At 39.4% G+C, this 22,204-nt stretch overlaps 1 protein-coding gene across 2 annotated transcripts in view; it reads left to right on the top strand.

Moving 5' to 3' along the window:
* Positions 1-22,204, top strand: part of TLN2 (talin 2) — a 637,355-nt gene that overhangs the window by 278,741 nt on the left and 336,410 nt on the right. For both annotated transcript variants that reach the window (XM_053717305.1, XM_053717304.1), the window contains exon 6: positions 941-1,093. In XM_053717305.1, coding sequence (XP_053573280.1) covers positions 941-1,093 — 153 coding nt within the window. The remainder of the gene's footprint in view (positions 1-940; positions 1,094-22,204) is intronic.

Below are 22,204 nucleotides of genomic sequence, written 5' to 3'. Positions count from 1 at the left end.
GATGACATATATGCCCAATATAGAGATAAATATATATCATGGAGACAGAGGCCCACCAATCTAAAGTGTAGCTCTTTTTTTATCACACTAAGCACTTCATACTATGGGCTGCAGAGAACATAACTGTACATTAGAAATGATCCAGCTCACTGTAAATAACATTATTTTGGTATGGTGTTTTCTTCATTACAAAGTGAACATAGATGTATGTGACCTAGTGGATACCATTCTTATGATTTGATCCCATGTGACTGATAGTGTAGACATGACCAATCGTGTCTTCTACAGACGTTCCCACAACAACCTGCATATCGCTCTTTACTGAGAGTAAGATCACTGTAATTTAACAGAGTAGTAAATGCCTTAGTTGTTCAGAAAATAAATGGTTTAGGATGATTCTTGTGGGTTTAAAAGTAATATTACTGTGTCAGATTAAATTAAATATTGTCTTAAGATGCACTTGCAGTTTTTGGGTTTGGGTTGAATACTATGGTGCACTAGATCTCAATACAAATGAATGGCACATGATGCAATTAGTGTGATTTGTTAATTAGTGGCACATTTTGGTAATATGTCAAAATAAGCTTGATCAGTTAAAAAGAGCAGGACTGCATGAATTATAAACAGAGAACTAATCACACACCCAGCAAACTAGTTGTAACATTATGTCCCTCAGAAAATGTCTATATAAAAAAATATAGTTTGTAAATTATGACAAGTTATATAATAATACAAAACCAAAAGATGAAAGAACAGTTTTATACTTAGACTATGTTTCTTGCTAACAGCAAATTGTTGCTATTTTCTTATAAATCTAATAGAAGTAATACACCGAATCAATTTAATATTTTTTTATCTCTTCCTGTAAGGTTTATATACAAGAAACACAAGCTAATATATTCATATTCAAATGAATGTATTTTTTTCTTTCTTTATTAAGGAATTACAAATTATGAAGAGTACTCTCTAATCCGGGAGACCATTGAGGAGAAGAAGGAAGAACCAACAGGGACTTTGAAGAAAGACAGAACACTACTCCGAGATGAAAAGAAGATGGAAAAACTTAAAGCAAAGCTCCATACAGAAGATGAGTGTGAGTTAGTAGAAGTGGGGAATATGAATAGCGGTGAAGATATTAGGAGGCACAGTTGTGTTTATGATGAATGTGGGGATGTAGCAGTGTAATCAGGAAGAAAGACAGATGGCTTTGAATTAAAGGGATGTTAAACACTCAATACATGCTAGACAGAATGATGTATTCAAGGCAAGAATTAGAACCTAGATGTATTTTTAAAAATGGAAGATATCAGTGTAAATATTTAGGTATTATAATGTGCTTTAATTTCTATAAAGTAATGGGTACCACCATTTTTTTTGTTCCATATTGAGGATGCACTATTAGCTCCCTATGCCCAGACTAAAAGAGGCTAGATACATGTTTAAAACATAACCTTTATTAAAATAATGAACATATATGAATTTGATAAAAATATGAGCAATGTGTGTGTTAAATAGATATTCCTGTTACTGTCACAAATAAATACTGATATATAATGTGTCCCCTGACTAACTTCTTCTTGTTTACAGGAATACTTCTCATAAACAGAAGTGCTTTTGTATTTGTATCAAAACTAAGATTCCAGGTTAGGTATAAGTACTAAGATTGTGCTATGTAGTGCTGATTAATAGTAATGAATAAAGGTCACTATGACACTCTCAAATATGATTGAATATCTTAGCTGTAGGTAACAGTCCTTATAAGTGTGTGAATATAGTGTAATATAATAGAAAACTACTGCAATATTATAAACAATAAGGGCAGTGGCCAATAGTTCTCCTACAAAGAAGGTAAATGCTGTACTTATTGAATTTACTTAGATAAAAAAGTAACTGGAATCTTTTGAAGCTTTGTGGCTTTTCATTATCTAAAATGTATCTAGCACTCCACAAATTCAGTTACTATTGTATTGCTATAAAATTGGATCCTGGCAGTCAGGCAAATTGTGTAAATAACCATCTACAATCGATGGTTGCTTAATGTAACAATATGTAGTTAGTTGCTCCTCTATTCCCTGGTGATGCGTAATAGATATAATAAAACACATATATGTAACCTCTGTAACCTAAATATGAAAAGCCATGCACTGCAGCTCAATATACGCAGCCAATCTAAATAATAAACTATCCTATTTCTGAACTGTTATTGGCTACTGTTGGTGGCTTCCAAAAATTATAATGGTACAATAACTGCTGTTAATAGCATCTGTACCACTCCAAAGGATAACGCCATTAACTCAACTTAGAATGGACACCATAACCACCATATTCCGTAGCAACCTCCCTGACACCTTTGCCAACACAGGCTTTATCTAACGTGGCAGCCTGCCATTCTCGTCAGGTTTAATAGTATTGGCCTAAAGGGACATGAAACCCAAATTTTTTTTTTCCTGATTTCTCAGATAGAGCATGCGGTTTTTAAACTTTCTAGTTTATTTCTATTATCACATTTTCTTCATTTTCTTGATATACTTTGTTGAAAAGCAGGGATGTAAGTTCAGTAGTGGGCACTATATGGCAGCAGGTTTGCTATAATGTAATCTATCTGCAAGACCACTTGATGGTAGCACTATTTCCTGCATATGTAGTGCTCCAGGCACCTACCTAAGTATCTTTTCATTAAAGAATAAAATGGGAATTAAGCAAATTTAATTAACTATAGAAGTAAACTGGAAATGGTTTTAAAATTGGATTGTCTTTCTGAATTGGAAAATAAAAAATTTGGTTTTCATATCCTATTAAATGGAAATCCCGCCTCCACAATTTGCATTGGCTGGGGAATCTGTCATTCAAATTGCTGTGGTTACTTATAGGATGACTTTATGATTGAGGTTATGGATTGTAAGGAATACTCCATAAATTAGTCTATTGTTGGTGCAGATTATGCGTTCATTTGTGTAACTTGGAACTATGATTGCTGATCAATGCTTAAAGGGACATGAAACCCAAATTTTTTCTTTTGTGATTTAAAAAGAGTATGCCCTTTTAAACAACTTTCTAATTTACTTCTATTATCTCATTTGCTTAATTCTCATGACATACTTTGCTGAAAAGCATATCTAGATAGGCTCAGTAGCTGCTGATTGGTTGCTGCACATAGATGCCTTGTGTGATTGGCTGTCCCATGTGCATTGCTATTTCTTCAATAAAGGATATCTAAAGAATTAAGCAAATTAGATAATAGAAATAAATTGGAATGTTGTTTAAAATTGTATTCTCTACTTGAATCATGAAAGAAAATATTTGGGTTTAGTGTCCCTTTAAATATGTTGGCTATTGTAATGCCACTCTAGCTGAGTAATAATAAAAAATTGTTGATGGTTCTAGTCTAAAAAAATTAAGTGCATATATTTTGTTTTTGTGAAAACAAAAATAATTGAAAAAAGTAATTATTATATTTAATGCTGTCTATATAATGTTGAATAATGTGACATGAAACCCGCATGTTGTGTGACTCGGATGATGGTGAGATTACAGTGATGATGATGAATTGGTTAAATTGATTCATATTGCAAGACTAACGATTTATGGAAAGTGAAATTGAATAATCTGACTGAATTTCAAGGTATAGTGTGACTCCAATGATGGTGTGATAACAGAGATGACATTAAATTAATTGAAGTAATTCAAATTACAAAAATAAACCCTGTGTGGGGAAAAAAAAGTACAACATAGTGATTAGTTAAATGTGTTCACTGTATGGATGCTCTGCTCATATGACTCATTTGTGTGTTGTGCACTTGTGGTGAACGTCACGTGTCATGTTTTTGGAGGTGAAATAGTGTTTGTGATATTGCTGTGTTATGTGTTATAAATTGTAGTTATTATCTATTATATTACTCTATATGCACACATATTACAGACAAGATATTCAGTCGCAGAGTGTCATAGCCACCTTTAGTCATTGCTACTAATCAACACTATATAGCCCAATATTAGTAGCTTTACCTAACCTAGGATCTTAGTTTTGATACAAATACAAATGCATTGCTGTTTAATAATAAGCTTCCTGTAATGAAAAATAAGTAACTCAAGACTTATTATATAATCAGGATTTATATGTGACCTTAACAGGGATATCTATTACACAACACACATTACTCATATTTTAATCAAATTACCATATTTGAATTATTTCAATAAATGTTATGTTTTAAACATGTATTTAGCCTCTTTAATCTGGACATACAGTGCTAATAGTGCATCCTCAATTTGGAATCTCTTTCCAAAAAATTGTAGTTTATTACTTGATGCAAAGCACCAGTCCTACAAAGTACCATCCTTAGTGTGTCTTGGCAATGGGTGCCACCATGTTTGAACTTAGGTTTTCCACTTATTTTTCTCTTGCTGAGGACAGTCAGGGACAGATATGAAACGGACTATAAAAGAGAGTGTGCAAACAAGGCAGTATAAAATATAGGGGGCTCCATTACATATGCAGCGTCGCCTGCAAAATCCTTCACTGCCGGATTTTACGCAATTTTGGTATTACATATACGGCATAGCATACAAGTTACACGCGTATTTTTCACCCTTCAGCCGTAAATTTTTATCCCCATACATAGAACAGCCGCGCAATTTGGTATCCAATATACAGCGTAGGGACTTACACGTGCAGAATTCAGAAAATTTACTCCATTCTCATCTCGCCACATATTGCAGGTGCAGCAACCCTTGCACTGGCTATAAAAGCAACGTAACTCCCTGGAAGCCTTAACAAACACATACATTTAAGCAGCATCTCAAGGTTAAAGTGTATACTATGATATTGTTTTTTAAGGTTTATTTGTGTATTTGAAATAGCTGATTTTGTTGTTTGAAGCCACAACCTAATCAAATGGATTGAGCTTGTAGGTAGAATCAGATCTCATCACTTTATAACATTGTGGACATATACTTGCTTATTTACTTTAAATTTGTTCTCAAAACATTCAACAATACTTGGAGGAGAGAAAAATGGGAAATCATAATTGTATTACATTCATCTCTTTAGAACCCACTGGAGTGTAATTATTGATGCCAAAATATATAAAGGGACAGTCAAGTCCAAAGAAAAGCTTCTTGTTTCAAATAGGGCATGTTATTTCAAACTACTTTCAGATTTAATTCTAACACTTGCTTTGTTCTCTTGGTATTCTTGGTTGAAAGCTAAACCTAGGATGGCTCATATGATAATTTATAAGACCTTCTTGAAGGCCGCCTCTTTGCAATTGTGTCAAACCAATCACAGACAACACAACCTCTCACCTGCAGCCTTAAAACGCCTGATAATGCACACCCTATCAGTAACATCACTATTATGTACCCAGATGTCAATTTATATTGGATGTGAGATACATTGATTTACATCTTAGAATTGAATATAACTATATGTACCCTTCATAAACAACTATTGTGTATGTGAGTTATAGTACAAGAATGTCATAACCATGATAATATTACCTGTTTTTATTGCCATTTCCACACAGATCATATTATATGTTTTAATAATATTAGTGTACTAAAATACACCTCACATAGATGTGGATGACAATTATATGGTAAATAACAGAGGACAATATTTATGGTGAACTATAAGAATATTTCTTTCTTTTTTTGGCTTCTTGGATGAGGGAGCTGAGGTGACTGTAGTGGATTTCCTTGTTCTCCTGGTTTGAGAATATTCTGCTTTTTCTGCTGGTGTGCTGACCACAGATGATAGACTGGAGGCAGTGTCCTTCTGGTGTGTAAAGTGCTCAACCAACACACCCAAGAGTTGATTTTGTTCTCTTCATCTATTGTCCATTTGCATCTGCATATCAGACAGAATTCGCATAATCTGTGACTGGTTATGAACACTTGCACTTAACGATGCTGCCATGTCCCTCTGTAGCTGTATGCTACATTGTTGTATCCTCTCTTGGCTCCTGATGAACCTTTCATGGTTCCTGAAGAACCTCTCTTGGCCTTTTTGTATGCTCTCGGTGCTTGTTGTGAGCCTCCTCTGGAGTGCAATGTATTCCTCACCTAGGGGAGAATACAATGCATCCACAGGCTCTTGAGCAGCAGGACTTCTAGGTGCTTGAGGAGCAGGGCCAGCTTCAACTGCTGGTTCATGTGGGGCAGGGCCAGCTTCAACTGCTGGTTCATGTGGGGCAGGGCCAGCTTCAACTGCTGGTTCATGTGGGGCAGGGCCAGCTTCAACTGCTGGTTCATGTGGGGCAGGGCCAGCTTCAACTGCTGGTTCATGTGGGGCAGGGTCAGCTTCAACTGCTGGTTCATGTGGGGCAGGGTCAGCTTCAACTGCTGGTTCATGTGGGGCAGGGTCCAGTTGCTGATGATGGCGGAGCTCTCATGGTTGGTTGATAGTCCCACTGATGAGCAGTGTGTGACCACTCATCCTGTCCAATTGGCACTTCCTGTGACATTGTGTGTGGTTAAAATCCCTGACTGCCATGAGATTGTGTTGGGGGGGGGGGTAAATACATGGACCCTTTATGGCTGTCTTGGCTCCCCCCTCAAAGCCAAAGGGAGGATATCCCTCTGGCCAGGAATCTTGCCAGGGGTCATATGGCAATGGTGGTGGCGGCATCACTCCCGGGTCCTCAACTGAAGCCATCCAACCATGCTCATGCCTGGGAGCATACTGTTCTTGCGGTTGCCTAAAGATTGATGGTGGTGGTGGTAGCAGCATGGATGTTTGTATCCTCTTGGCAGGAGGTTCTGTGAAGGAGTCAAAGGAGGAGAGGGATTAGTACAGTCAGATATATGTCCACGTGGGCATACAATATACATTGATACATGCTAGGGCCTATACTTATTCTAATGTCATACTCTATAACGTGTTATTCTGAGTCATGTTAGTATTGCACTATTCCACCTTATATCATGAATTGCATTGTGTTAAGTAACAGTAATGTCAAATATAATTGTAGATGTTTTTGTTAGTAGGCCAAATACCATGCTCCTCATTGTGTACATGAATGTGTGATATTAAAGGATGTTATATCTCAAATACATATAATACTGGTTTGTGGGATGTTACTCACCAGCATGATGTGCTGTGGTTGCATCCCCTGAGTCATGAGCCCCTATAAGTCCACGGACTGCTGTGATACTCAGGGACCTGCATATCATCTCCTGCCAGGTGTTATACTCAATATCCAGGGATGGACCACCGCTTGTTCCCCTCTGGTGCATAGCTTCCTGCCCCATCTTTTCTTTGTCCCGCCTCTTGCAGTCATTCCACCGCTTTTTCGGGGCCACACTGTTGACGGCATCCTCTACTGCCAACCATGCCGTTTTTTGCTTTTTGGCAATGCCTTTGCCCTTCTCCTGCCCGAAGAGGGCACTGAAATTGTCCATGATGGCCTGGTCAAGGGCAACATTTTCATCAAATGAGAAGTTGGGACATCTCAGCCTCTCATCCTCCACGGACACTTGGCTTCCTCCCTGTGATGTCCCTGGTGTGGGTTCCTCCCTATCCTCTCCCTCCTCCCCCCTTCTGTCCCCATGTGCACCCTCTGTCCCTCTCCTAGATGTTCCTGCTCTCTGGGGCTCTCGGGCATCTCCCCTCCCATCATCCCTTCTAGCTCTCCCTCTCCCCACTCCACTTACTCCCTGACGGGGGGACCACTGCCCCTCCTGTCCTCTCCAATACTCCTCTCCCTTCCACTCCTCTCCTTCCCATCCTCCTTACCTCTCCCTGCCATCCTCACACTAAATCACACTACACACACTCACACTCGCTCTCAGTTCAATCACACACAATCACAACCAAACACTATCATACTAAATATCAAATAAAATGTGTGAGGTGTTAGAAAAAAAAGTGTGGTGTATTTTGTATATGTATGTATGCAAAATATGTGTGCAATATGTAAAAATATGTGTAAGTGTACAAGCTTAATCAAACAACAATGCGACCTAACTAACTCCTATGTTTGCGCCTCCCTCTCTACGCTCACTAATCCTCCACTCCAGTGTAGTGTGTTGTAGCTCAACGAACAATCCAAACACACTGAAGAAAATGGCAGCTGCGCATGGGTTTATATATGAATTTTGAATAGCGTAATTACGTGTCACATTTTTATTTGAAATCTGTCAATTTTTACGAGTGTTAGCCTAATTTGCATAAAACTACTCTTTATTTACACTTTCCGTGGACAAAATACTTGCGCACATTTCAGAAGATCGCCAGTTTAGCATCTAACGGCGCAGTATATGTAATACCCCGATGTGCAAGGTGAAATTACGGGCGGCACGGGTTCCCGTGCTTGCGCCAAAACCTGCACCGTATATGTAATCACGCCCAGGATTGTGAAAGTAACTATAGTTTTTCCACACTGCCTTGTTTACTCGTTCTCTTATCTTCTGTTTTTTTGTTTTGTTTTTTTTTCTTTTCATAAAACATAACATTTATTAATCATATAAACATAAAAACTGTGGACCATGCCACCATTTCAAAACAGGTATAGATGAAATGTATGTGATTGTGTCTTTTTAAAAAAAAAACAAAAAAAAACAGGTATCATATAGTGAGCACTGCTATTCCTCCTAAGTCAGGCAAATTGCCTGGAGATCAATTATTTTAATGTTTATAGATCATAGGTGGAAAAATACAGATTGTGTATATAGACACAAATAGGTAATAAAAGATTGGTTATCAATCTGGTTGCTAAATGAGTTAAATCCCAAAAGCAATACTATAAAGTTAACAGTGTCAGAATAATTCTGCACCCAAATATTGCGTATTATGCTTGTCAGGGAATATCACATATATAGCTGATTGCCATAAAATAGTCGTAACTGCTCCACAATATCTACTCAGCTAGATAAGGCGGTACCGTAACAATACTATATAGGTAAAAGGCAGGGGGGAACAAAGTAGCTCCTCTACGTTATCTCAATCTATTTTCAAATGCTAACATGTTCCTTTGGCATATAGTACCAGCTACTAGCTAAAGTGCTTTAAAAAGATCGTATTGTATAGTTACACAAGTATTTGCCACTAAAGCTAACGTTATTAGGTAATTGCCCAGCCACTATATAGATCCACTATAAGAGAGCGCACCCCCGTAGGGGAAATTGCTAGTTTTTTTTACGATTAATATCAATGTTATAGTAATAGTTAGGTTTAGATCAAGTAATAAACAAATATTGCCAATGAAGGCCAGTGTTAACAGCTACGATTCTATAGATCTATATTTTATTTTTTTAAAGCTCTTGCTAAGTGTAACAGCTCAATGTTATTCTAGAGTAAACCAATAGATGGCGCTTTGAATATATTTTACAAGAGTGTAATCCCATTATAATATATTTTTTATTATTTTTTTTATTGTCACAACAAATACTGATATTTTATCTTATCAGAGAGACATGCAGTTCTGCTATTCAGACACAAAATGAAGCTCTATAACAAACTGGAGCATTAACATGTAGATATAGTCGTGCAGGGGGATTTGAAGAGGGACAAAAAGGGAACCTTTAAGATTGTTAACTATCTGCTAGGCTTAGTATGAGATAGCTGGCACCAATCTCTGAGCTTTCATTTGCATAATGATGAATAGACACGTTAATATAGCATGCATAAGCACTCTTGCAAACTCCAGCTATTATTAGGGAGTATAGTAGGAGGGACTACCGTCGCGTAAGGAGCTAAAATGATACGGATCCCAGCTATTTAATAAGGTTAAACCCAGAGTAGGCAGCCCACTAACTTCAGATGACCTATATATATCTCTGACATGGGGCAAAGCGGGTCGCCCTGGCTACCGTACCTGCTGTTAAACTTTGGGGAAGCCAGTGAAATACAGTTTGATTGTGAGAGGAGGACTTGCATAAGTGTAGACCCATCTCAAGTAACAAAATATGCAAAACATGAATCAACTAGTACTATTGCGCAGCGCTCATGTATAAGACCGTACCCAACAAGTCTGAAATAGTTAAATACACATAATGCACCCTCTCAATTTGACAATTAGGGTAACAACAAAAATGTAATGTATGCACACATTGACAGTCGTCTGAGGTTTTAGGTCCCATAAATAAATTATGGACTTAGGGCTTCAGACTGCAAAGTCATCGTCAAAGGATCCCTCACCCCAAACCCAAGCCACATATCTGAAATATATATGGATACTCAATGTTTCAGACTCGTAGATCGTCATAAAGAGTTCCAAAAGATATGTGTATGCGTCTCTAAAAGTTCCAGCAAATGTCTATTAGAGCCGGTTAATGTCAGCTCTGTGCAGCATGGTTTAGTATCCTACCCCGCATCAGCGCTCCAGAATCATCAGCCCACTCCGGTCGCGACATGCTGCCTGGATCTATTAGAGGGATCAGCCATGTCCTAGTTCGTAGGTGCCTTAAGGTATCAGATGAAGCTGCACACTCATCATGTAAGAGCCGGTCAGCCCTCCCACTTGCGAACTGGAGAAAGTTAAGACCCATAAGACGTGACTGCCTCTTCTCGAGCGTGATACTCCCCTCGTTCTGGGTAGATTTAGCCTCTGCATCTGAACTCGGTCGTGAAAGATCTTCCAGCTCTAAGACTCCGACGGCCCCAGCTAGCGGATCAGTGCCAGGTATCACACTGTATTCAGCATAAGTATAGCGTTCCTCACATCTTCTCTCCCTCTGTGTTGATTGCCTCCCGATTAAAGGTTTAGAGGAGATCTCCTTTCTTACGAGGTCTCCTTTAAGATCTCCATTGTCTGGGTAAGCTTTGTGCTCACTTTGGAGCCTGGAGTCGAACGGAGCAGCAGATGTCTCTTTTAACGGGATCTGTTTTTCCCTACCTATTTCCTCACCCTCTTTAAATGTGGTTCTAGGTATCTTTGAGGAGCCTGTTGTGAGCTTAGGAGTACAAATGCTACCCCATTCTTTAGACAGGTGGTCAGAAATACTTTGAAGTTGAAAGTCCAGTAGTCCAGCAATAATAGCCATCGACAAAGTTTCACTGGTGTTCATTCTATTACTATATATGTAAAGCTCTCTGTAGAATAGCTTGACACATAGAGCACTGGCTGCACAGCAATGGCGCAGCAATAGCGAGGACAAATGAGGCTTCAGGAATAAGGGAAGGCCTCAAAGTAATAAGACTGGTACTGAGGGCTGGGAGGGCCGCACCACATTCCAAAACCTTATCTTTTGGGTGAGAGTGCCTTCAGTCGAGCTTCCCACCTATCTGAATGGTCTGTCACCAATATTTCCCAAACTCCAAGTGCTCTATAAAACCCCTCCCACCTCACTGGTACCCAGTCTTGTTTTTGCCTTTAAAAGAACCAAGATAGGCAGCACTCAAGGGAAATAAATTGTAGTAAAATCCAATACTTTATTCAGGCATATTAAAATAACACACTCCAATGTGTGGTGGACAGGAAACAAAGGATCCTAGAATTCTTTGCTTCCTGTCCACCACATATTGGAGTGTGTTATTTTAATATGCCTGAATAAAGTATTTGATTTTACTACAATTTATTTCCCTTGAGTGCTGCCTATCTTGGTTCTTTTTGATTCTGTATTTGCGTTTCGCTCGACCGCTGGCGTGCACCACCTCACAGTGTCTAGTACCTCCCCAAACATTTGCAGCTTCTTCTGGCAGTGAGAGAAAGGCAGCTTTGAGCAGCGTATGGGAATTGTTTGTTTTTGCCTTTGCTGGAGGAGGTGAAGAATGAAAATGTGCATTTGATTCTTCAGTGAGAGGAGTTCTCAGACTGAGTTGAGGCCCATTTGCAGTGCAGTGATTGTTGGATTATGAGTTGTGACATATTTTTCACCTATTTGGATTTAGTTACAAGCCTTTCCACAGATGTTGCAGGGATTTGTCCTTTGCCTCGTCCTGTTGGTTCTTTTTATGACACCAGATTGACACACGCTTCCTTTTTAAGTATGCTTTATAGTGCCTGATATCCGCATCTCTGCTTTGTTGATTTTTAGATTTTGTAACTTTAAGAGTTTCTTTCAGAGGTGGTGTTTCCCTTTATTTAAGGGCTCTTTTATTGGGGGATATTACCATTTAGCTGTGTGCTTGTTTTCTGCATGTAACTTCTGTTTTAGTTCTCTGCCGTTATGGAGCCATTTGACTCTGTGTTTAAATCTGCTTTAGAAACTAGGTCATCTCACTTTCCTACAAGTGTTAAATGTTTGTTTTGTAAAGAATATAAAAAGAAATTCCTGAGGAGGAAAAAACTTAAGAGGATGCGCTTGGAACACAGGTTATCAAAGTGGGACCTACCACTTTATGATTGGGTTTGTACCCGTATGCATAAATAAAAAAAAAAAATAAAAAAAAAAAAAAAAAAAAAAAAATAAAAAAAAAAATATTTTTTTATAAACAGCACAGTGTTTGGTATGTGTAAAAAATTATAATAATGACGAAAATAAATTGTGTGTAAAACAAGTGCTCAGGACAATTTGTGTATAATATTAGTGATACATTGAAATAATCAGATATCACAGATAAACAATGATATTTGTGGCGATTAGTAAAATATATAAAAAAAGTACTTATCACTGTCCCAAAAATTGCTGTGATGTAAAAAATAAGTGTCCAATCCTAATATGTGAACAGTGATGTGTTCAGGTGTTTGGCGTGCTCCTCTTGTGTCCCGCGGTGCGATGGGTCAGGGTGTCTAGAATGGAAGATAAACAAGGGGCGCCAACATAGTGTGAATCGTTCAAACAACAAATATAAAAGTGATGTGCAAAAAACTACTCACAAGGAAAGTGGCACCTTAAATGAATAAGGTGCGATAAAGCAGGCTGACATTCAAATTCCAGCAGTCAGTACGCTGGAGGTCTCACCCAGAGGACCTGTGGAATCCAGATAGGCGTCTAGAAAGTAGCACCCACGTTTTTCAGGGCCAATGGCCGGACCAGGTGAGCTGCAAGCTGATAGGTGTTCTCCTGCTGCACTCACGCCACCGAGACTTTTCTCCAAAAACGACAGTGTCAGTGTATGAAAGGTTCCGTGGTAAAAGTCCTGTTTCAAAAACAAGTGGATCGTGGAAAGAAGCAAAAATACCGGGTCGTGGTATAAAACAAACAGTATTTATTTTGCAACGCGTTTCTCAGTCTATTCCAGACCGTTTCATCAGGCATAATCATAGTTAACAATAGAGATCTATTTAAACCCACAGTGACCCGGAATTGAAACAAAAGGTCAACTCTATTAACAATGTTGCAATTGCAAAAACATTTAACTTTTGATACATTGTATAAATTGGTTTGAACAATTGTGACCACACAGATAACACTTAAATAAAAAGTATATAAAAAAAAAAAAACCCTATTCGCAATTACCAAATATATCTGGAAAAAAATAAAATATCTCATAGTAAACTGGACATATATTAACATGTGTGTATATGTATATCTCATCTCCTGGTTGGATTCGAACCCAGGACCTAATGTGTGCTAGGCAATGGAAAAATCAAAAGGATACCTTTATGTCTTGTTTGAATTTCTTGCAAAAAGGATTAGTATTGATACAAAATATATAAATTGATCTACATGTCTCACAATGTCTAGAAGATAATCTTATTTGGTCTTTTTAATAAATGACTCTAATTTTTAAAACCAAACTAAAAGGAATTTTCTTATAAATATAAAACTAAAAAAGAAATGTTCGTGACAAATGCTTACTATAAATAAGTGACATATAAAAATTGTAAAAAATATATATGTATATATATATTTTATTTTATGGCTCCACTGGGAATTATGTTATTAATTGTTTCCAATCATATACAACAACCAAATAGACTAAAAAGTGTATACCTGATTTATATTATTTTCTACGATACACTATTTTGCACATTTCATCTTTTTGAATGTTTGATTATTCATCAATACATACACCTACAATTGTTTATATACATTCTGGATACACTTTTTAGTCTATTTGGTTGTTGTATATGATTGGAAACAATTAATAACATAATTCCCAAATATATTTCCGCCCCAATATATAACATAAACTTTCAAGATAGCTTTACCAATTTCTTGTTCGCCTAACATACAAAAGGTCCCAAGTTCGAGTCCAGTGGAGTCCCAAATATATATATACATATTATTAATCACATAATTCCTAACATATTTCTGCTCCAATATATAACATAAAAATAGCCCTTCAAGATAGCCTTATCAATTTCATGCTCGCTTAACATACAGAAGGTCCCAAGTTCAAGTCCAGTGGAGCCATAAAATAAAATATATATATACATATATATTTTTTACAATTTTTATATGTCACTTATTTATAGTAAGCATTTGTCACGAACATTTCTTTTTTAGTTTTATATTTATAAGAAAATTCCTTTTAGTTTGGTTTTAAAAATTAGAGTCATTTATTAAAAAGACCAAATAAGATTATCTTCTAGACATTGTGAGACATGTAGATCAATTTATATATTTTGTATCAATACTAATCCTTTTTGCAAGAAATTCAAACAAGACATAAAGGTATCCTTTTGATTTTTCCATTGCCTAGCACACATTAGGTCCTGGGTTCGAATCCAACCAGGAGATGAGATATACATATACACACATGTTAATATATGTCCAGTTTACTATGAGATATTTTATTTTTTTCCAGATATATTTGGTAATTGCGAATAGGGTTTTTTTTTTTATATACTTTTTATTTAAGTGTTATCTGTGTGGTCACAATTGTTCAAACCAATTTATACAATGTATCAAAAGTTAAATGTTTTTGCAATTGCAACATTGTTAATAGAGTTGACCTTTTGTTTCAATTCCGGGTCACTGTGGGTTTAAATAGATCTCTATTGTTAACTATGATTATGCCTGATGAAACGGTCTGGAATAGACTGAGAAACGCGTTGCAAAATAAATACTGTTTGTTTTATACCACGACCCGGTATTTTTGCTTCTTTCCACGATCCACTTGTTTTTGAAACAGGACTTTTACCACGGAACCTTTCATACACTGACACTGTCGTTTTTGGAGAAAAGTCTCGGTGGCGTGAGTGCAGCAGGAGAACACCTATCAGCTTGCAGCTCACCTGGTCCGGCCATTGGCCCTGAAAAACGTGGGTGCTACTTTCTAGACGCCTATCTGGATTCCACAGGTCCTCTGGGTGAGACCTCCAGCGTACTGACTGCTGGAATTTGAATGTCAGCCTGCTTTATCGCACCTTATTCATTTAAGGTGCCACTTTCCTTGTGAGTAGTTTTTTGCACATCACTTTTATATTTGTTGTTTGAACGATTCACACTATGTTGGCGCCCCTTGTTTATCTTCCATTGTTTTGTAAAGAGGCTGAGGTCTTTCCTCTGGCTAACTTATGCAATAAATGCATTAATACTGCATCCTGACCATTCTCTTGCTTCTAAAGCTTTTACTGCTCCTTCTGTTTTTTCCTTACTGGAGAATCCTATTACTTTCGGCCCTGGGGTCACAGATTTTATCTGATTCAATGTGCCTGAAAAACAGATGATCATGCTTCTAAGTAAGCATAAAAGATCAGTTCAGAATTTTTCTTCTGCTAGCTGTCAGCCTCCTCTCTTTTCCCTCGGTTGCTACTTGCGTGGCGTTGTTAGGTCTTATGACTGCAGCGTTAGATGCTATTCTGTTCACATGAGGCCTTTTTATGCTTCGTTAATGGTGCAGGGATCATACTCGGCTATGTCAGGAAATACATCTAAGCTTAAGAATAAGCCAGTCTCTGTCTTGGTGGCTAAGTCATCAGCTTATTGTTAAGGGGACATATTTTGTTCATCCTATTTGGTACTGTGTGAGTTCCAGGGATCATCAAGCAGCGTTTGTGGATGCTCTGGAAGTCCAGTGGTCTTTTAGACTAACTTATGTTTTTCCTCCGCTGGTTCTTTTTCCCAGGGTGATTGCCAAATTCTCTAATTCTGATTGTGCTGGCTTGGTCTCGCAGAATTTGGTATGTAGATCTGGTTCAGATGTCCAGTTGCCCTCCTTGACCACTTCCTCTATGTTCATATCTTCTGTCTCAAAGTCCATATTTCCATGATCGAGATTGAACGGATAGTTCTTAAAAAGAGATGGCTTTCTGATTCTGTTATTGAGACTGTAATACAGGCTCGTAAGTCTGTGACCAGGACCATTTATTATAAGGTTTTGAAGACCTTTATTCCTTGGTGTTTGGATAATGTTTTTTGTGGCATTTATATTAAAATTCCTAGGATTTTGCAGTTTTTTCAAGATGGTTTGGATAAAGGTTTATTCTTCAGTTCTTTGAAGGGTCAGATTTCAGCTCTTTCAAACATACATGGTTTTGTTCAAGCTTTGGCTAGAATTAAACCTGCAGTTAAACCAATGTATCCTCCTTGGAGTCTTAACTTGGTTTTAAAGATTTTGCAGGCTGCTCCTTTTGAGCCTAGGCATACAGGGGATATTAAGCTTCTTTCTTGGAAGGTTTTGTTTCTTTTGAATATTTCTTCTGCCAGGGGAGTTTGAGTCATCTGCGCTCTTATGTGATCCTCTTTATCTTATCTTTCATCGGGATAACGCAGTGTTATGGACCAAATTTGATTTCTTGCCTAAGCTTGTTTCTTCAGGCAATATCATTTGGGAAATTGTTGTCCCTTCTTTGTGTCATAATCCCAAAAATGTTCATAATTTGGATGTTGTTAGAGTGTTGAAGTATTATGTTGATGCCACTAAGGATTTCAGACAAACAAAAAAATGTATGCCCTTTTTGGGGTCTTTTGAAGTTGTGGATTTAATTTTTCAGTGAAAAGATAAATTTATTTATTCCAGTCCTTTGTCTCATTACTCGTGGACTCCACTGCTTGGGTATTAGTTCCCAGGAGTAATGGACCATGTACTCTCACCACATTATGAAAGAAAACACAATTTATGCTTACCTGATAAATTAATTAAATTAAGTCCATGAGACCCCACCCTGTGTTTTTCTGGTGTTTTTTTTTTCTGTGAGGTGGTAGGGGTTTTGTAGAGTACTTGGGGTTTGGGAATATCTGCCTCCTCCTAGTGGTATGAAAAAATAATTCCTAGGAGTAATGCATTGTGGACTCTCACCACCATGAAAGAATCTTATATGACTTACCCCTTTGCAACTTAATTTGTAGTTATGGTTTAGATAAACTCATCTTTGAGTAATATTTTATATTCCTCCCTGTGCAGTGTTATTTGTTGATCCTTTATTTTTTTCAAAGCCTTGATTGGGACCCTTAAAATATCAGAGAATATCTATAATATTGTTTAGCAAGTGTATCAAATGTATGTCACATGTCTAAAAAAACAATCTGTCTGGGATCCTAGCATGGGCATGGAATCCCATGTCTCCTCTTTCTCTTTGGCTTTAGTCTGCCATTGTTCCAGTATACCAGGCTGTGGGCATGGTCCATCCTGTTTCTAATTTTCTATTAACCTAGTAATTTTTTTTTTTTTTTTTTTTTTTTTTTTTTTTTAAATAGTTTTTATTGAGGTAAATCACAAGGCATACAGCTTATGCATCATAACAAAGTAAATAACAATATATCACAGTACATAAACTACATAACATGGGGCGTATTACCGCCTCAATTGGTACACGTACCTCGTTTTTACAGAGGCCGTCAGTTAGGATCTTACTAGACAATGTGGAGCTTAGTGGCTCTTTTTAGTGAATATACAACTGGGACGGCTTTTGGGTTAGCATATAGGATTGTTAGGACTATGTGATAGGGGAATATTGCAGGCGCAGCTGGGATGAGCATGTATGGGGGTTTAGTTTATTGCACCACGCATCTTGTGGGGGTCAAGGGAGGCCATAGTAACACCGTCGCCAGCTCCCTTGGGTGTCCCGTATCCGGTCTCCTCGTATAGCAGGATGTGGGGGAATGGTTGTAAAGGTATGGTGGCAGTGTCAAATGTCAGGTAGTCTAGTTGCGTACATTATGGGACATAAGAGTGTCCCATGGTTCCCAGATAAGGCAGAAATCAGTCAGTGTTTTGCGTTCTCCATATACATAATTTTCCATACTTCTGATGTAATTCATACAGTCTACTACTCCCTGCCATCTGGGGGGCTGGCTTTTCTTCCAATTTCTGGCTACAAGTAGTTTGGTGGAGATGAGGATGTATATTAGTAGGTTTCGTTTAGCTCTAGGGAGCAGGTCCACTCCCAAATGTAGTATCGCCAAGGCCGGGCTGACTGTTTCCACCAGCTCAAGGTCCTTACATAGGGCTTCCACCCTTTTCCAGAGACCTGACAGTTTTGGGCATGACCACCAAATATGTGTCGGGGAGCCCCTCTCTCCACACTCTCGCCAGCACATGGGGGAGTGATCAGGGTAGAGCTTCTGCAGTTTAGTAGGTACTAAATGCCATCTTGTAAGTAGCTTAAAATAAAGCTCATATAGGGTGACACAATGGGTGGCCTTTTTGGTGATACTAATTGCTTCCTCCCAAGCCTCTAGTGGGCAGTTGAGTTGTAGGTCTTTCTCCCAGGCCTCCATGTGGATAGTTTTGGAGGGGACAGGGTCTCCCAGTAGGCACTGGTAGTGTACCGAGAGAGGCTTGTGGAGTTGAAGGTTAGCCTTCCAGCGTAATTCCCATAGGGTAGGGTCTCTCAGCGCATCTTCTAAAAAGCCCCAAGAACGCATTAACGCTCGAAGGCGAAGAAGTGTAAAATGGAGCCTCGGGGTTACAGAGGGTAGAGCCAACATGGCCGTATGGGTTTTCAACTTCTTATTATCATAGAAGTCTGCTAGAGAGTTCACTTCCGTGGTAGACCAGGAGTTGACAGGGATATCAGGCAAACCCATAAGGAGGCCTCTGATAGAATGTGTGGGTGAGGGGTGTGGGGCTATGAGTCTGTTATGTCTCAATTTCAGCCAGGTCTCCTGGCACTCCTTAACTATGTTATTAGGGATGCAAATTTTTGTCCGCCAATGTGGAGGGAACCACAGAAGGTCCTCCAGTTCCATCAGTGCCGGCAGGGATGCCCGTTCTAGCTCCTTCCATCTGGTCTCTGGAAGGTCGTTACCCCACGCTGAAGCATGGGTGACCATTGCTGCCTCATGGTATTTCCTCACGTTAGGAAGGCCCGCACCTCCTCTCTCTATGGGAGCTTGCAGTATGTGGGCTGCGACTCGTGGTCTCTTGTTATGCCAAGTGTAGGCATTAAAGAGAGTCTGGAACTTCCGGATCAAAGATACTGGAATTGGGATAGGAATACATCGGAACGCGTATGTGAGTCTAGGCAGGACCATCATTTTGAGAGCCGCTATTCTGCCAAACCATGAGATCTCGCCATACCTATTGGTATTCAATTCGAGTGTGATCTCCTTTAGTAATTTCTCATAGTTTTCTCTTATAATGATCCGTTTGGAATGAGATAGAAATATGCCTAGATGTTTAATGCCCGTTCTGGACCAATTGAAAGGATAAAGGAGCCGAATGTTGCGTTCCTCTTCCAAAGGGAGATTGAGGGAATATACCTCAGTTTTACTAACATTTATTTTGTAATATGAGAGTTCGCCAAATTTCTGCAGTAGGTGGAACAATGAAGGGAGAGAATCTAGGGGCTCCGTGAGGAAGACCGTAAGGTCGTCCGCGAATAGAGCTAGTTTCTGAATGGTGTCATGGAGCTGGAGTCCCTGTATTTCAGGGCACTTCCTAATGGCTGCGCCTAGCGGTTCGATTGCCAGTACGAACAGGAGGGGGGACAGGGGACACCCCTGTCTTGTCCCGTTCGTGATCCGTATCGTGGGGGAGCAGAAACCCAAGCCTCTCACCACAGCTGTGGGGGATGAGTAAAGCGCCATGGTAGCTTTGATATAAGCATCAGGGATCCCAAATGCCATCAGGGTCTGAGTCAGATAGTCCCATCTCACTCTGTCAAACGCTTTTTCAGCGTCGAGTGACAGAGTGAGCATGGGTAGGCCTAGGTCCGCTACCTCTGAATATATGTTCAGGAGACGGCGCGTATTATCAGAGCCTTGTCTATTGAGGACAAAACCTACTTGATCTAAATGTATTAGTGTCTGTAGGTGTGTGTTTAGTCTGTTGGCAAGGATCTTGGCGTAGATCTTGGCGTCAACATTTATGAGGGAGATGGGCCTATAGCTAGAGCATAGCGATGGGTCCTTGCCATCTTTGTGGATTGTAGTGATGTTAGCCTCCAAGAATTCTGGGAGGAATTCACCGCGTTGGGCCACTCTATTGAAGAGACGAAGCAGAAATGGAGAGAGTGAGGAGCTAAGGGCTTGATAGAAGGCGACAGTGAAGCCATCTGGTCCCGGGGCTTTGTGGGGTGCCAGATCAGCTATGGCCATGCTGACCTCCCTTAATGTAAACTGCTTTGCTAGTGCGGCCTTGGCATCAGCTGTCAGTATAGGTAGGTCTAGTCCCTCCAGGAACTGACGGATGTCATCTGGAGTGGCTTTAGTCGTCAGCTCAGCTGACGCGATGTTATAGAGGGAGGAGTAATATTCTGCGAAGGCTACTCCTATTGCTTTGGGGGAGTGGACCGGTCCCTTCTGAGTTGTGATAGAGGCTATCCTGCTCTGCTGTGTGCGCTTTCTGAGTTTATTGGCTAACAGCCTGTCTGCCCTATTGCCTTTGTAATAATATAGCTGCTTAAGTCTATGTAAACTGTCCTGCACTCGCAAGGTTTCTCTTCTGGCAATTTCATCTCTAATGCGGCCTATCTGTTGGGCTAATAGGGATTCGGGGCATGATATGTTAGTAGCCTCTAAAGAATAAAGCTCTCCATAGAGCTTGGCTAAGGGCTGGTATCCTGTCTTACGACGGTGAGCTAACGTCTTGATGAAATATCCTCTTAAGAATGCCTTAAGGGCTGCCCAGACCATGTCTAGGGTAGTGGAGCCTGTGTCATTGTGTGTCAGGAAGTCAGTTAATTCCCTGAGAAGTGAGGGTAGCTCTCTCTCAGTCAATAGTTGGTCAGGGAGTTTCCAAGGGGGTCTACTAGTCAAGGTCTGTAATTCAGAGAAGTCTAAATAGACCATATCATGGTCTGACCATGTGCATGGTTGGATAGTCGGATTTGTCATCTTATCAAGGGACCAGGAGTCACATATAACAAAGTCGATCCTCGAAGAGGAATTGTGTGCTTTGGAATAGTGTGTGAAATCTATAACAGTAGGGGCTAGGCACCTCCATGCATCGTATAGACAATGTTGGAACATGAGTTTTCTGAAGGCATTGGAGGTTGACGAGGTATTTCTATCTGAGTGAGTGATGAGGGGGGATCTCTTATCTCTATGTGGGTCCCACACCATGTTGAGGTCTCCCCCAATGATTAGGTGGCCTCTCTTTAGTTGGTCTATCCTGGCTAGGACCTGCCTTACAAAGGGGATCTGCTTTGTATTTGGTGCGTATACTGAGGCTAGGGTGTATTGGACGCCATTAAGTTTACAGATTAGTATGAGGAATCTACCTTCTGAATCTTTCTCAATGTGCTCTAATGTGTAGGTTAGATCTCTACTGAGTAGAATTGCCACTCCTCGTGTCTTCCCTGTGTTATTAGAAGCGATTTCACAGATAGGGTAATGTCGCGTGCCCTTAATGGTATTAGTTTCTCCTGACCAATGTGTCTCCTGGAGGAACAGAATGTGGATCTTGTGTGTACGGATATAATTTTGCAAGAGTTTCCTCTTCGTAGGGGAATTGAGTCCCTGCGCATTGAGAGTAGCTATTCTGATCGGTGCCATTGCTAGGTCAGTTTAGGGATAGAGGAAGGGGTACAACCTGAGTGGAAGGGAATGTGGGGGCTGCTATCGAGGAGGCCGGAACGGTAGTCTGTCAAGCTGTGGTGCCTGCTATAGTCTAGAAATCGGGTGTCCTAAATATTATTCTTATGAAAGAGTAATGAAAGGTTGAGGGAGAAAAAAGTGTCAAGAATCACTTTCGCAATGAGTGTCTCTCCTGATGTCTATCAGGGGGGCACAACTATTTTTGTGGGGCGGAGAGGTGCAGAGGTCAGCCGTTACCTCCGCCGAACCCAATAACAATACTGCGTTTAGAATACAACATAAATATAACGTAACATACTTAAATAGATATACAACATGTTAAACAGTATTAGACAAGAACATATAATAAAACTATCAAACCAGAGGGGGAATGTGCTCTGTCATCTGGCCAAGTGACACCTTAATAAAAGGTAGTAGATATCTGTCAATTAGGGCTGTAGAAGTACCTGGC

The sequence above is a fragment of the Bombina bombina genome, chromosome 6 (genome assembly GCF_027579735.1).
Source record: "Bombina bombina isolate aBomBom1 chromosome 6, aBomBom1.pri, whole genome shotgun sequence".
NCBI lineage: Eukaryota > Metazoa > Chordata > Amphibia > Anura > Bombinatoridae > Bombina > Bombina bombina.
Note: the sequence above shows the minus strand (reverse complement) of the source record. Positions and strands in the feature narration are given on the sequence as shown.